The 15,372-nt window shown below is 37.6% G+C and overlaps 1 protein-coding gene across 9 annotated transcripts in view; it reads left to right on the top strand.

The window, feature by feature from the left end:
* The window catches only part of DZIP3 (DAZ interacting zinc finger protein 3), a 123,530-nt gene that overhangs the window by 65,382 nt on the left and 42,776 nt on the right, over nucleotides 1-15,372 (top strand). For all 9 annotated transcript variants that reach the window (XM_080654002.1, XM_080654001.1, XM_080654007.1 and 6 more), the window contains 6 exons: nucleotides 281-450; nucleotides 1,260-1,304; nucleotides 4,945-4,970; nucleotides 7,504-7,651; nucleotides 10,891-10,986; nucleotides 11,139-11,266. In XM_080654002.1, coding sequence (XP_080510128.1) covers nucleotides 281-450; nucleotides 1,260-1,304; nucleotides 4,945-4,970; nucleotides 7,504-7,651; nucleotides 10,891-10,986; nucleotides 11,139-11,266 — 613 coding nt within the window. The remainder of the gene's footprint in view (nucleotides 1-280; nucleotides 451-1,259; nucleotides 1,305-4,944; nucleotides 4,971-7,503; nucleotides 7,652-10,890; nucleotides 10,987-11,138; nucleotides 11,267-15,372) is intronic.

Consider the following 15,372-nt stretch of genomic DNA (forward strand, 5'->3'; position numbering starts at 1 on the left):
CTTTTTTGCTGGATAGTGAGTTGTTAATTTTTTTAATTTTCATTTTTTCGTGCTTTTTTTAAAATGTAAAGTATCTTCGCATTTGGGTTCAGGCTAGTATGTGTACCTATTATGTGGCCATTGATAAATGGGCATTTTATTTTCATCTAGTAATTGAACAAAGTAAGATGTCTTCTATTTCTACTTCTGGAGTGGTGTTTTGGGGGTATATATTTATTATAATGATAGAAGCTAAAATTGTGTGCATTCAATTATTGAGTGTTTTGTCTTTAATATTTAGATATTGACATAGAAGAATTACAAAATGAGGAAGAAGAACTAAGTCCACTTCTCATGGAGTACAATATAAATGTGAAATCAAACCCTGAGATACAGTTAGCAGAAATGAATAAAGATGGCGCATCAATACCAAGTGAATCTTCAACAGAATCTATTAAAGATCTCCAGGAAGTATAAGCTCTCATTAATATTTGAATAAGAAGAAATTAATAATCAGAGCCTTTAGTTTGTTGCATGTGCTATATTTGAAGAGTTCAAGACGCTCCTAGTTTATATTTAATAGTGTTCTCACAAAACTTAAAATGTAATGGTTCTTTCTCTAGTACTTTATTCCATAATATTTCGTGCCTTAACCATTCATTTCACCAACATTTATTGGACATTTATTATGTGGCAGGCATTATGCTAGACTTTTGAACATGTTTTTTTATTCTGATTGATGGGAGTGAATGTGAGAGGTTAATAGAGAGTAGAGGAAAGCATAGTGGAAAATAGAAGGAGAGAGAATGGAGGTAAAACAGCGATATTTCAACACCATTTACACAAAGGTAAATTTAAAATCATCCAGGTTGGAATTCTGTATTTCTGTGTAGATAAGTGACAACAGTTTTTATATAGTCACTAAATTCTTCTTAGGCTTAATTTTTCATCTTATGGACCTGAATTTTTTTGACTTCTTAAAAGTGCCTTCCTCCTTCGTAACTCATGCATTCATGTGTGGAAGTGAGGACTTGTGTGAACTTTATTCAGTGGCCTACTCACTGACATTGTTTGTTGTTCCATTATGCATCAGTGCTTTTATTTTAAGAGCAGAAGACTGCGGTGAAAATGAAAAATTTCCATAGAATCTAGAAAGAAAATATAACCTATAATATTAGAAGATAAAAGATTTCAGCATTTAGAGGAAATTTGTTTTTCAAAAACACTCATTGTGTAGTTTGATTTCATATTAAATAAATTATTTATTTCTTACCTATCAGGTTAAGAGTAAACCAATGAAAAAGAAAAAGACTAAAAGTAAAAAGGTAAGAGACTATATTGGCATTATAATAGAGGGATGTCAAATTATGAACAACTCGTGTAATATATGGATTCACTGTTAGAACTTAAATAATTATTAAGTAGACATATAGTACAAATAACTTACATTGTCAATAGCTTATTGAATATATGATTATAAAAATGTCTATCTGTGTTAGATCCTGAATGACTTAAACTTACAGTGTGCCTATTTTACTTCCCTAAATCATAATTTATACATTTAAATATACAAATAAGAAACAGAATTAGTCACTTAGAAATTCCTTTAATTTCTGCATACCACTCTCATTTTTAAATGCCTGCTCAGTGTTTTAAAAATGACTTTTCATCATGTTTCTACTGATATGTTCAGAAGCATTTTTTAAAACCTTAGAAAATCTTGATTTCTTTTGTGTTTACTAATCTGCCAACAATGCAGTAATGTGCAAAAATGGTACAAATGTAAAAAAGCTTCTTTCATGCCTTTTCCTTTTTTTTTGCCAATTGAAAAATGAACAGGTTACTAACTATAGCACAGTTTTAGCAAGAAGTTTTTTAATTGCTTATAAAATTACAAGGGAGAGCCAAGAGTCATTTTGGGGGGACTTTTTAAAAAAAATTCAGACTTTATTTTCAAATTAAAATTAAATAGGGAATAAATACACCTGGAAATGTAAACACCTTTCAAAAATTCGTACTGTAGTAATATTTTAAATGTCTTTATACATGTCAGCATCTATCTAGGAATTTCTGTGTGTGTTTTTTTAACATCCTAAGTTTTTTTCCAATTTACTTTATTAAAAGAAATTGAGCCCTGGCTGGTGTGGCTTAATTGGTTGGGTGTCATCCTGGGCACCAAAAGGTTGCTGGTTCCATTCCTGGTCAGGGCACATACCCAGGTTTTAGGCTCTCTCCCAATATGGGGCATGCAAGAGGCAGCCAGTTGATGTTCAACTCTCAGATGGATGCTTCTCTTGCTCTCTCACTCTCCCTTTCTCTCTCGATAAAAATAAATAATTTTTTTTTAAAAAAGAAGTTGAGATCCTTTGAACATAAGATAATTTTATTAAGATACATTTTAGACATTAGAAGAGCGATATTACATCTTTTATCTAAATTTTATAGGACCTACAAATGCTGAAATTTTGGCATATCATCATTTGATATATAAAAGTCCTATTTATATACTCAATTGCTTTTATTTTAAGTGCAAAGAATTGTCTACTTATAGTATAAGCAACCACTCATAAAAATTAAGTCAGTCTAATTCTCTAATCATGAGTTTTCCTCATGAAAAATTCTAGCATATAGAAATTTGCTGTGTTAACAGAGTGATGACAAAGCCCCTATGCATGAAATTGTGTCCTCCGTTAATTATTTGTTTTGCAACATTTCTGCCTAATGATAGTTCAAGTCCTAAAAATAATGTGGTAACAAAGTAAAAGAAGTGTAGCAAATGGAGGGTACAGTATAGAGAATTTCTAACTAGTATGTATAGAGACTTTGTAGCTACTCTTTAAAAAAAAAAAAATATATATATATATATTTTATTGATTTTTACAGAGAGGAAGGGAGAGGGATGGAGAATTAGAAACATCGATGGGAGAGAAACATCGATCAGCTGCCCCCTGCACACCTCCTACTGGGGATGTGCCTGCAACCAAGGTATATGCCCTTGACTGGAATCGAACCTGGGACCCTTCAGTCCACAGGCCGACGCTAGCTACTCTATACTCCCTTTCTTGAGTTCGGAATTTAGTATTTAGTTTCTAATATGTTCAAATTGTAAATAACTCTTTGGGCTTAATTTGAGTATTAATTACTTCCATGAAGAGTATTAATTACTTTTATTCTTGCTCTTACTTACACCCCCCACCAATGGATTTGAGGATTAGGAATAGAAAAGAAAGGTAAAGAAGATGGCAGAAGAATAGAAGGTTTTGTGATGAAGTTTGGAGGTAAAAGAAACATGGCAGGAAATACAGTAGACTGAGGCTTTCTCAAATTGAACTTCCTCTCTAAAGAAGGGAAGAAGACAGGCTGATACATGCATTGGAATAAAGTTAATGTACTATATAGAGCTAATACTCTATAACTAGGTATGTTCATTATGAACAACCAAAAGTCTTTTCAACTCAATTATTCAGGTACACTAGAACCAAAGCTGTTCATAATTCTTTTGTTTTGTTTTATTTTGTTAATCCTCACCCGAGGATATTTTTCCACTGATTTTAGAGAGTGGAAATGAGGGTGAGAGGGGGAGAGAGGACAGAGAGAAACATTGATGTGAGAGAGCCATATTAATTGATTGCCTCCCACACGTGCCCTAACGGGGACAGGGAACCTGCAATCCAGGTACATGCCCTTGACCAGAATCGATCCTGTGACCCTTGGGTTCGCAGGCTGATGTTCTAATCACTGAGCCATGCAGGCCAAGGACCATAATTCTTAATTGTAGAATCAAACTGCTACTGGACATTGATTAGACACTGAAATGCAAAAACCCTCTTAGTTTACAGACAAAAAAGCCAAACCGATTTGTAAGTACATTATGGAATCTCTAGGTAAAGAGACTGAAGTTCCTTGTAAACAAGAGGTTGTAGAAATCAGTACTGTAACTTATGTAAGAGTAATTAATACTCTTAAAGGTAATACGTGAGTAATTATACTTAATTTAACATGTGTTAAGTATCATCAATACTTATTTAGTATCTTGCTTTCATAGTTCTATTTTAATGAACATAAGATTGAGGGCTTTTTTACATGTCCTCCCAATTGTGATTTCCCTAACATTTCTTTTTTTTAAGATTTTTTAATATATAAATCTGCTTAAAAAAGCATTCTTGTATTTAATATAAAATTTTCTAAATGAAAATTCAATTTTCCCTTTCTCAAGATATAAACTCAGACCCAATACTTACTTCTAATATCTGAATCAATGATTTTCAAGTATGTTTCATTACTCAGTAGTAGATTACAAAATCAATTTAGTGGGTCACAACTACCATTTTTAAAAAGGAAATAGAATAAATAGGAATAAAAAAGTTTCTAGAGTTCATCATCCATTGTTTTAGTCGGGTTGGACTGCTATAACAAGCACTGATAGACTGGTTGGCTTAAAAATTTGTTTCTCAAAGTGCTGGAGTCCAAGATCAAGTACCAGCAGATTTGGTGTCTGGTGAAGGCCCTCTTCTTAATTTGTAGACAGCTACCTTCTTGTTCTGTGAATACATGGTGGAGAGAAAAAAAGAGTAGCTCTCTGATCTCTTTTTATAAAGAGCACTAATTCCATTATGAGGACTCCACAACATCATTTTAATTTAATTATCTCCCAATGGGTTTACCTCCAGTTACCATCACATGGGGGGTTAGCGTTTCAATGTATGAATTTGGGGAGGGAACACAAATATGCAGTTCATAACACACATAATATGGATAAGGTTTACTTCATGGAACTTATATTTCAGTTTTATAATTAAGTGTAAAGACATTTAAATAAGTGCATTTACATCGTTAGGTAAAATATATTTCTTAGAATGGTTGTGGTCAAAAAAGTTTGAGAAACACTGACTTAAATGTAGTCAGATCACTCTTCTGTATTGACATAGTTGATATAAATTACTAATTCTTGATGCTGTTTTTCAGAATAAGGAATCAAAAGAAGAGCAAGTGTAAGTATTAGTTTATTTAATTTTTAAATTTTTCTTAGTAATTTCAAAATGTGCTTTGCCATATGAAACAGCCTTGCCTTGGGAATTGTTCTCAATAAGAGAAGAAAGAACAGTTCCTTAATAAGTTGTCACCATTTACATAAAGTGAAAAAAATTAACTTATCATTTACTTTAGTAGAATAGAATCTCTTGCCATTTTTCTATAAGGCTACTCAGGAGTCATCAATTGCTAACAGCTTCACTTGAGGAATAATTTGGGTCCAGCATAAAATCTTTTAAAATATAGTCTAGATTTGCTAACCACAACCCAAGACTTAACTTTACTAAATAAAACTTATTTGCTAAATAAAACTTAACTTTTAAGGACAGAATATGATTTCTTTAACAAGAATTTGTTTTTATTTGTTTTAATTTAGTTTGTTTAATTAACCTGAGGTTTAGTGTGTGTGTTTTAAATCTTGGTTATTAACAGTGAATTTTGAATCTTTACTAGAAACCTGTGAGCTATATTATATTGTACAGCCATTAGACTGATGACAGTGTAGTAGAGGAAGGAAGTAGGAGAGACAGTCCAATGAAGAGATCATTATACTCTCCAAAAAGTTTCTTAACTGAAATTGGGACCTTTGCAAAACTCATTGTGAGAACATGTTATCTTTAAAATGGTAACAAGAACATATATATTTTGTCAACTTTCAAGCCATCACTTGTAGTTGATATTTTCTCATTGTTAATTGGTATGATCCACTTAATAACTAAATAGTTCATCATCCAAGGTGGATTTTCACTTTCTCTATCAACAATAGAGAAAGCCCTTACAGCAATGATTTTCAACTGGTGTACTGCAAGAATTTTAAAAATATGCAGTATTTGACTATTTAGTCAGGAGCACGGACCTCTTTTCCCTTAGACTGTCATATTAAAAAAATAACAACCAACACAACAGTAACCATTGGTGTGAATGAATCAATATTATACCAAGTTTTTTTGTCAGATTGGCAAAAAATATATTTTTGGTGTGCTGCAGATTTTAGTAATTTTTATGTGTGTTATGACATGAAAAAGGCTGAAATTGCTGCCATAGAATAATAGTTTCGTTCCTTTAATTTTTAGGCTGTGTGTAAATGTCATGAAAGTAACTTACTAAAGAATATAATAATATCATCAGTCGTTTTGCTTATTTTGCCTATAGTGTAGACCCAAACCTGTATGATCATCAAATCACTCAGGGAGCTTTTTTTTTTTTTTTTTTTAATAAAAATGTTCAAATACACAGAAAAGTAAAGAAAATAGTATGTCTACATTAGTACATCTACCTATCTTCTCAATTTAACAGTTATTACTATTTTCCACATTTGTTTCATTCTTGCCTTAACATTTTGTTCTTTGTTGATGGGTTTTCAATCCCTAAGTTTATGTAATTTTACCTCTGCATGTTTCAGTTTGCATCTCTTAGTAATATGAACATTTTCCTATATTTTTGTAATACTATTAATCATACTTTAAAAATTTAGGAATAATCTTCTGGACTTTTCAAAAATACAAATGTATATATATTTTTACAGTTTTTGGGGTACCTGGAAAAATGTAAATTTAAAAATTTTTTTCAGGTAGTTTAGAAAATCAGTTTTGTTTGGGATCCATTGGTATATACAAGCAGTTGATTTCATTGAACTTTCCAAAATGTTTGAATCATTCTGGAATACTTCAGTGATACCTAATGAGTGTTTTATAGTGTCTTACAAGTTATTCTACAAGCATTAGATTTCAATTTTCTTAGGTCTCAGTGGCCTAAAAGAAATAATACGTCCGAGAGTTACCTTTTTTTTTTCTATTCACTGCTAAAATCAAGTCATTTATATCATGGTAAAAGTACTATTTTTTAAGTATTTTTTTGTTACCATTCAATGAGATTAGGAAGGAAATTTATAGCTACTAAACAGTAGCCAACTGAAAGGATAGTAATATGCATTTACCCTTTAGACATATGTATAATAATGGTTTGCCATTGTACATGTAATATTTTTATGTTTTTTCGCAGTGGTTCCTAGTGACTGAAATTCGTGTTATCACTACAGTTTTTTAAGGTCCTGTCATAAAAGAAACATGCATTTAAAAATCTACTTTATGTTGCTATTTGCAGCCTTCTGTTTAAATGTATACTGAGCCTATGTGCTGAAGTTGATTAAACCAACCTACCTGTCACGAATTTTGTCATAAAATATTATAGTAGATGTGGAAATGCTTGTCAATATTTTCCAAAGTAATTGATGTTAATAGTTACAATTTAGAAAACGAACTTCATGATCTTGTAGTTCTTGAAAACACTGGGATGAGTGCTCTTTCAAATAAGCTAAAATTCATTGTGATTTTCTAAGAAAACACAGTCTGAGCACTGTCTAAAATTTAGACCATAAACCCTTCTGATGCTGAGCATCTCATGAGATCAGTGCAATATTAATTTAGAAAACAATGATTTAGATGAAAAACTATACAATTCTAAAAGATCACATTGATTTTATCACTATTGTAGCCGAAATATGGTAGGAAAGGAAAAGCATTTGAAGAAGGAGCAAGCAAATCTACACCCAGTAGATATAAGTAATATTCAAGAAAATTCCACAACCAAAGCAAAGTTCTATAGCCTGGATGAATTGCATATTCTGGACATGATAGAGCAGGTAAGCCTGATTGGAGAGAGGAGCGCTCTACCTTCCTTATTCCCGAAATAATTGTAAACTTTGTTTGCCCCATGACTCTTTGAACAGCATGTTAGCCTAGTGGTTTATTCTTGTGTTTGTGAGGAGAAGAAAAAAAAACAACACAAAACAAAACAGAAATGGAGGGAGAGAGAGATGAGAAAGGAAAAAAGTTTAGGAGCTAGAAACTTTTCATTTTACCCCTCAAGTCATTTCTTGGTTTTAATTATTGTCAGAGTTGATTACAACCGTATTTCTTGAAAAGGGGTTTCAGCTACCTCAGAAGAAGGGGCGAAACTGGCATAATCCCATTAGATTATATTTCATGAGAAAAATAGTTTTGCAAAACAAAGCTACTTACATTGTTTTTTAGTTAAATCTGGTTGTTACCATGAAATATCAGTTTATAACAATCTTTTCTTTGGTTCCTTTCCTAGTAGTAATCATTGCTGGGGATGAGATACCTATATGTGAAAATGCATATGAATATGATCTAAGTACTTTACACAGCACTTAATCAGACTAAGCAAATGAAAGGTTTTTTTTTAAAGAAATGCCTTGATTTTTTACCCATGAGAATTCTATACTGAGATAATTTTATGATAATCTGATCCATGGTTTAAATATAATGATATATAGTATGTTGACAATATTGATTGTCTAAGGGTACAGTTAACACAAATGATTCCCTGGCTGATAGTACAATCTTATATAATAAAAATCCCAATATGCAAATCGAACGGTGGAACGAATAGTCGCTGTGACGCGCACTGACCACTAGGGGGCAGGCGCTCATTGCAGGAGGTGCTCCCCCCCCCCCCCCCCCCCCCCCCCCGGTGGTCAGTGCCAGAAGCCAGGCTCACGGCTGGTGAGTGCAGCAGCAGAGGCAGACGCCTCTCCCGCCTCTGCTGCAGGCAGGCAGTAAGGAGTGAGGGGTCCCAGACTGCAAGAGGGATGTCTGACAGCTGGCTTAGGCCTGATCCCTGACAGGCGGACATCCTCCGAGGCGTCCTGGACTGCGAGAGGGCGCAGGCCGAGCTGAGGGACCTCCCCCCGCCCCCCAGAGTGCAAGAATTTTGTGCACCAGGCCTCTAGTGTTCATACAATTTTCATACCTTTTTTCTCCTTTCCAATTATAATATTATATGATGTGTATATATATACTATCTAATAAAAGAGAAACATGCAAATTAACCGTCACTCCATCACAAAGATGGCAGCACCCATAGCCACAAGATGGTGGTGTCCAGTCCACTCAGCCCTGCCGCTGGAGTGTCTGGGCCTGTCGGCCCAGCCGGGGGTTAGGACCAAGCGGCAAGGCTGGATCTGCTGCCGGAGGGTCGGATCCAGCCTCGCCACTCCACCACTGTTGGAGTGTCCAGGCCTTTCACTGACAGAGCCTGGACAACAGGGCATGGGGGCTTCCTTAGCGCGGCAGTGGCGGGAACACCCCCACACATGGCAGACAGAGCCCAGACAGCAGGGCATGGGGGCTTCCTTAGTGTGGCAGTAGCAGGGAAGCCCCCACACATGGCAGACAGAGCCCAGACAGCAGGGCTTGGGGGCTTCCTTAGCGCGGCAGTGATGGGAACGCCCCCAGACCCAGCAGACAGAGCCTGAACAGCAGGGCACAGGGGCTTCGTTCGCATGGCGGCGTCAAAGCCCCCAGGCCCGGCAGGCAGAGAGCAGACAGCAGGGCATGGGGGCTTTGTTCGCAGGGTGAGGGTGGGGAAGCCCCAGGCCCAGCAGACAGAGCCCAGACAGCAGGGCATGGGGGCTTTGTTCGCAGGGCTTGGGGGCTTCCTTAGCATGGTGGCGGTGGTGGGAACGCCCCCAGGCCCGGCAGACAGAGCCCAGACAGCAAGACTTAGGGGCTTCCTTAGTGCGGCAATGGTGGGAAGCCCCCAGACACGGCAGACAGAGCCCAGAGTATGAGGGCTTCCTTAGCACAGTGGCAGCGGCAAAGCCCCCAGGCCCAGCAGACAGAGCCCGGACAGCAGGGCATGGGAGCTTCATTCGCACCATGGCGGCTAAGCCCCCAGGCCCAGCAGACAGAGAGCGGACAGCAGGAAATTGGGGCTTTGTCTCCATGGCTGTGGCAAAGCCCCCAAGCCCCGCAGAGAACAGAGAACCATGGGGAGTGGGCCTAAGCCATCAGTAGGACATCCCCTGACAGCTCCTGGATTGGAGAGGGTACAGGTTGGGCTGAGGGACCCCCATGCACGAATTTTGTGCACTGGGCCTCTAATATATATATATATATATATATATATATATATATATATATATATATTAATATATTTTATTGATATTTTACAGAGAGGAAGGGAGAGGAATAGAGTTAGAAACATCCATGAGATAGAAACATCGATCATCTGCCTCCTGCACACCTCCCACTGAGGATGTGCCCGCAACCAAGGTACATGCCCTTGACCGGAATCGAACCTGGGACCTTTCATTCTGCAGGCCGATACTCTATCCACTGAGCCAAACTGATTAGGGCATGATTTGTATATTTTAAGTGAAATGAAATATTCTAAGCTTTGTATATCACACTATAATTTAAATGTGGGGCCTTTGGTTTTCATCTAATAGCTATGAAAATTATGAGAACTTGCAAATAGAAAAAAATGTCATACACCTTTTGAAAATTCATGCTTTTACTCAAAAAACGTTTAGCATCTGCTTTGTCTCAAGAGTTATACTGTGACATGGGCCTGTGATTAGAGTGTTTGTAATATAGTGGAGAATTTGAACATTAAACTAAGGTATGTCATGTAATAATATTAAGTGCTTGGGTAATTAAGGTGCCTCCACTACCTATCTGTGTGACCTTGAGCAAGTTACTCTATTTCATCTACAAAATGGAAGTATTCATTGCCTACCTCATAAAGTGTTTTGTGTTGTTTTTTTTTTTTTTTTTTGGACAGTAAAAGCATTAACCGCCCTCCCCCCCAAAAAAAGCCTAAAAAGTGGTAAGCATGCCAGGTAATTTTATCAAATTGTAGCATCAGTAGACAAGTAACTGGTATTATTTAGTGAATGCTGTAATGAGGGAGAGATTGGGTTTATCTAAACTAATCAGAAGGGATGTTTGCATTGATACCTATACAGCATGAATAGGTGATAGATGAAAACTTTAAATCCCCTTTAAATAACTAAAATATTAATGCTTTTTTAAAAGAGGAAAATAAAGCATGCATATTCCATTTGCTTAATAGGGCTCAACCAGAAAGGTATCTGCAGAATATGAAGAAATTGAGAAGGAAAAGCTTGCTCGACAACAGCAGCTTTATAAATTGCACTATCAGTGTGAAGTAAGTACTTTTGCCATTAGATCTGAGGCAAGTCAGAGGTAATTCAAATGTTCAACTAAACGATATCTTCTTTTCTACAGAACCCAATTTTTTTCTTTCAATGTCTGGTGACTTGAGCAGAATTAACTGAAATTGTATTTTTCTTTGAGCAGGACTTTGAGAAACAGTTGAAAACACTGACATTGCGGTGGCAAGAAAACCAACTACATATTAAGAAGAGGGATGAAGTCATCGCATCTCTTAAGCAACAAATGGCTTTTGGAATCAATAAGGTTTCCAAGTAAGTACAAATCCTTTTAAAATGAAATTCTGGGTTTGCTACATAGTGAACACTATCTTGAAAAGATAATCCATAGGTGCCCACTAGGTGGCATTGTGACTGCATATTAGGAACTGCCAACCACAGGCCTGCACTTGCTTAAAAACCATTTCTATTTTTGCCTTGCCAGCTAAATGGAGCAACTGCTCACTCTATATATCAAGCTTTTCATGTATTAGATGAACAAGTGTGAAGATAATAGAATTTCATGAGGAAGATAATTAACTTTAAAATCATGATTCTAGTTTCTTGGCCTTTTCTTTATAGCATATGATAAATATATTCCTCAAAGACATCATGGAATCAGTTGTATGTTTTTTTATGTTGGTCCCTCGGAGTGTTTGTGTTCCAAGACCAAGAGGGCTGGAGACTTTTCTCAACTGCACCAATTTCATTTCTCTTATAACTTTAAGGATTACATGCCTAAGACTAAAAATTTTGACTTAATAGGAAAAAACAAGTGTCTTGCTTTATTTTTTTTCTAATAATCATTGCCTCTAATGAGTATTAGTTGAAAGAATAATGTAACTTGTAACAAATTATTTTAATGAGCAGTAGTACCACAAGCTACCAGTCATCTAAGAAGTCTAATTTATTTTTAAATACATTTTTATTGATTTCAGAGAGGAAGGGAGAGGGAGAGAGAGAGAAACACCATTGATGAGAGAGAATCATAGAGTAGCTGCTTTCTGCATGCCCCACACCGGAGATCAAGCCCGCAACCTGGGCATGTGACCTGACCGGGAATCGAACTGTGACCTCCTGGTCCATAGGTTGATGCTCAACCACTGAGTCATGCTGGCCAGTCCAGAAAATCTAATTTGAAATCCTTTGAAGTTCCTAGACTGCTAATAAGGAGAATAGGTAATTTCTAGGAAATAATCTTATAGTGAGGAGTCCAAAATACTAATTGTAAAATTAGAGAAATACTTGGCAGAAATTTAGGTTTAAAATTTTTCCCTATATATCGTATCATCCATCCTGAAGATGTTTTTAAGAACTGATTGCGGTAGCTCTGGCAACTTAATATCAGTTGAAAATACTTTCAGGCCTGTCCCTGCTGGACTTAGAGAGATCCTTCAAGTTCACAAGGAGGTGAGTAAACTAAGATAGCATGGACAAACTAAGCACTGCAGTCACTTAAGAAGGATTCAAAACTTGGTCTTTTAGCCTGGAAGATAATGACCAATCCATAAATGTGTTCCATAATACCAGAGATCAGCAATGTCATGCCATGCATGCAGATGAATTTCCTCTCTCCTTCCTAATTTGAGGATATACCTTCTCAACTCTGATAGCTGACCCAGGCACCCTTATATGCTCGAAACTGCAGACAGATCACTTTAGGGGATACATATATGTTCACTCAGTAAGCATTCAGTGTTAAACATTCACCAAGCATTTAAGTACTAACTGTGAGAAGAATTATGTAAGACATATGTAGAGGATACCAAGACGTGTTAGACATTAACTGTTAGCTAATAGAGAATATAGATCACATAGGGGATTAAAATTACGTATAACAGAGGGACTTCCAGTTTCACCATAGTAGCTCCATTACTTATAAGTCCTCCATCTTACAATTAAAACACCCTGGACCTAAAAGAACAAACAAACAGGAAGACTCTGAGAGATGGAAGAAGAAAGCAGACCGTCTGGAGACCTTGGACTTGAGGAATGATACAGCAGTGATTTTCCTTATTGCCTCCCATATATCCTAGACAAGGTGCTGCAGAAACTGCCAACTGCCAATAGGCATAGGGTGAAAAATTCCAAGGAAAATCTGTTCCCTCTAGCCAAAGGAACCGGAAAAGGAAAATGTAACAACTGAAAACCTTCTTGGCACTACCAACCTACTCCAGCCAAACACCAGCAGCCCCACACCATTCCTTGGAAGCAGATAGTATGCTCTGACAAAAGCAGATGGCAGGAATCAGATTCTTCTGCTGGGGTAGCAGTACTGAGCAGGCAGTTGATCTTGCATTCTCCACCAGGAGGGAGCAGGTGGTGCTCATTTCCTCTCTCAGGATAGCATCAATGTTGTCCAGCTATGAGCTGAGCCTCTACCTCTACCCAGCATCTGTGGACTTAACAAACTGATTTGAGGTGGGACTAGTCAATGGTACGTTTTATCCCTACTTTCCCTATGGGGAGCTGAGTCTCCACCACTGGTGTTAGTCTCCACCACTCCTTTACCCCCCTCTCCCCAGTTGGTGCCAGAGCTCCTGCCTCTCTCCATCAAAGCAGTGTGAATCGGCCCTTCTAAACTTCATTTGAAATAGGAAAAGATCAATAGCAGTAGGCCATGTGTGCATATTGTAATACCTAGTGTGACAACTAAGAAAGCTACACAGAGATGGAATCCTAAAAAAATGTTCACATAACCCACAAGAAGGTAAGAAAACAGAAACAGAAAACCAATAACAAAATGGCAGACCTAATCACTAACATATCAATAATTACCTTAAATGTACTAGTAAATGGTCTAAATACACCAATTTAAAGATAGATACTGGCAGAGTGGATTTTAAAAATATAACAAAAACTGTGATACAAAAATACACTATTTACAAGAAACTTCAGTTTCAACATAGGTAGTTTGAAAGTATAAAGATGGTAAAAAATACATTATGTAAATAATCAAAAAAACAGGAGTGTCTATATTAATATACTAGAGGCCCAGCACACGAAATCATGCGCAAGTAGGCCCCTTTGCCTAACCTGCGATCAGGGCCATGTTCAACGCCCCGTGACGCCCTGCGACGCCCCACGACGCTAGCCGCTGCCGCCAACCTGCAACACTCCACGACGCTCACTCACCTCTGCCGCTCCATGATGCTCCACGAAGCTTCCCATTCCGTGATGCTCCACAACACTCGCCTCCGCCACCCCGTGATGCTCCATAAAGCTCCCTGCCCCGCGACGCTAGCCACTGCCGCCAACCTGCAACGCTCCATGATGCTCACTCGCCTCCGCCACCCCACAGTGCTCCGCGAAGCTCCCCACCCCGTGAAGCTCCACAACGCTCGCCTCCACCACCCCGTGATTCTCCATGAAGCTCCCTGCCCCGCAACGCTCCGTGATGCTCCTTGCTATTGCCCCACGTCACTCCGTGATGCTCCCCGCCTTTGACACTCCACAACGCTCCTCAATGCTCCCCGCCCCACGAAGCTCTGCGATGCTCCCTGCCCCGCGATGGTCACCTCCGCCACCCCGTGATGCTCGCTGCTGGATACTCACCACCCACCACCGCTCTACAGTCCCCAGTCATGCCCTGCCACCACCCCCAGGGGGAGGGACTGAGAGGTGGTCAATGCACCTCATAGCGGCTGGTCAATGGTCATTATGGTCATGATACTGTTATGGTTGCTGGCCTTTTATTATATAGGATGACAAAATGGGCATCAGAGCAAAGTAAACTACTGGAGACAAAGAGGGACATTACTGATGATAAAAGGATCAATCCACCAGGAAGGCACCAAAACAAAGTTGTATGTACCACAAACAGAGCCTTAAAATATATGAAGCAAAGCCTGATGGAACTGAAAGAAATAGAAAAATGTACAATTTTAGTTGGTGACTTCAACACCCTATTCATCAATTTATAGAACTACTAGACAGAAAATCAACAAGGATATAAACCACCTCTACAATACCATCAACTAACAGGATTTGATCAATATTTATAGAACAATTCGCCAGATAACAGCAGAATCCTTATGCTTTCCAGTGTCCACAGGAAATACACCGAAATAGATGATATCCTGTACCCTAAAACAAACCCCAGTAAATTTAAAATAATTGAAATTATGCAAAGCATACACTCAGATCACATGGACTCAAACTAGAAAACAATAATGCTAAGATAACAGGACAATTTCCAAACACTTGGAAACTACATAAACTACATACCTAATTATTCCAAGGGAAATAAAATACATTGAACTAAATTAACATGAAAATACAATATGTCAAAATCTCTGGGACACAGCTAAAGCAGTTCTGAGAAAAAGTCTCTAAGGAATAATAAAAGCTCCTACTTCAAGAACACAAAAAAAGAAAAGATA

Source organism: Plecotus auritus (genome assembly GCF_963455305.1).
Source record: "Plecotus auritus genome assembly, chromosome: 2".
In the NCBI taxonomy this organism is placed as follows: domain Eukaryota; kingdom Metazoa; phylum Chordata; class Mammalia; order Chiroptera; family Vespertilionidae; genus Plecotus; species Plecotus auritus.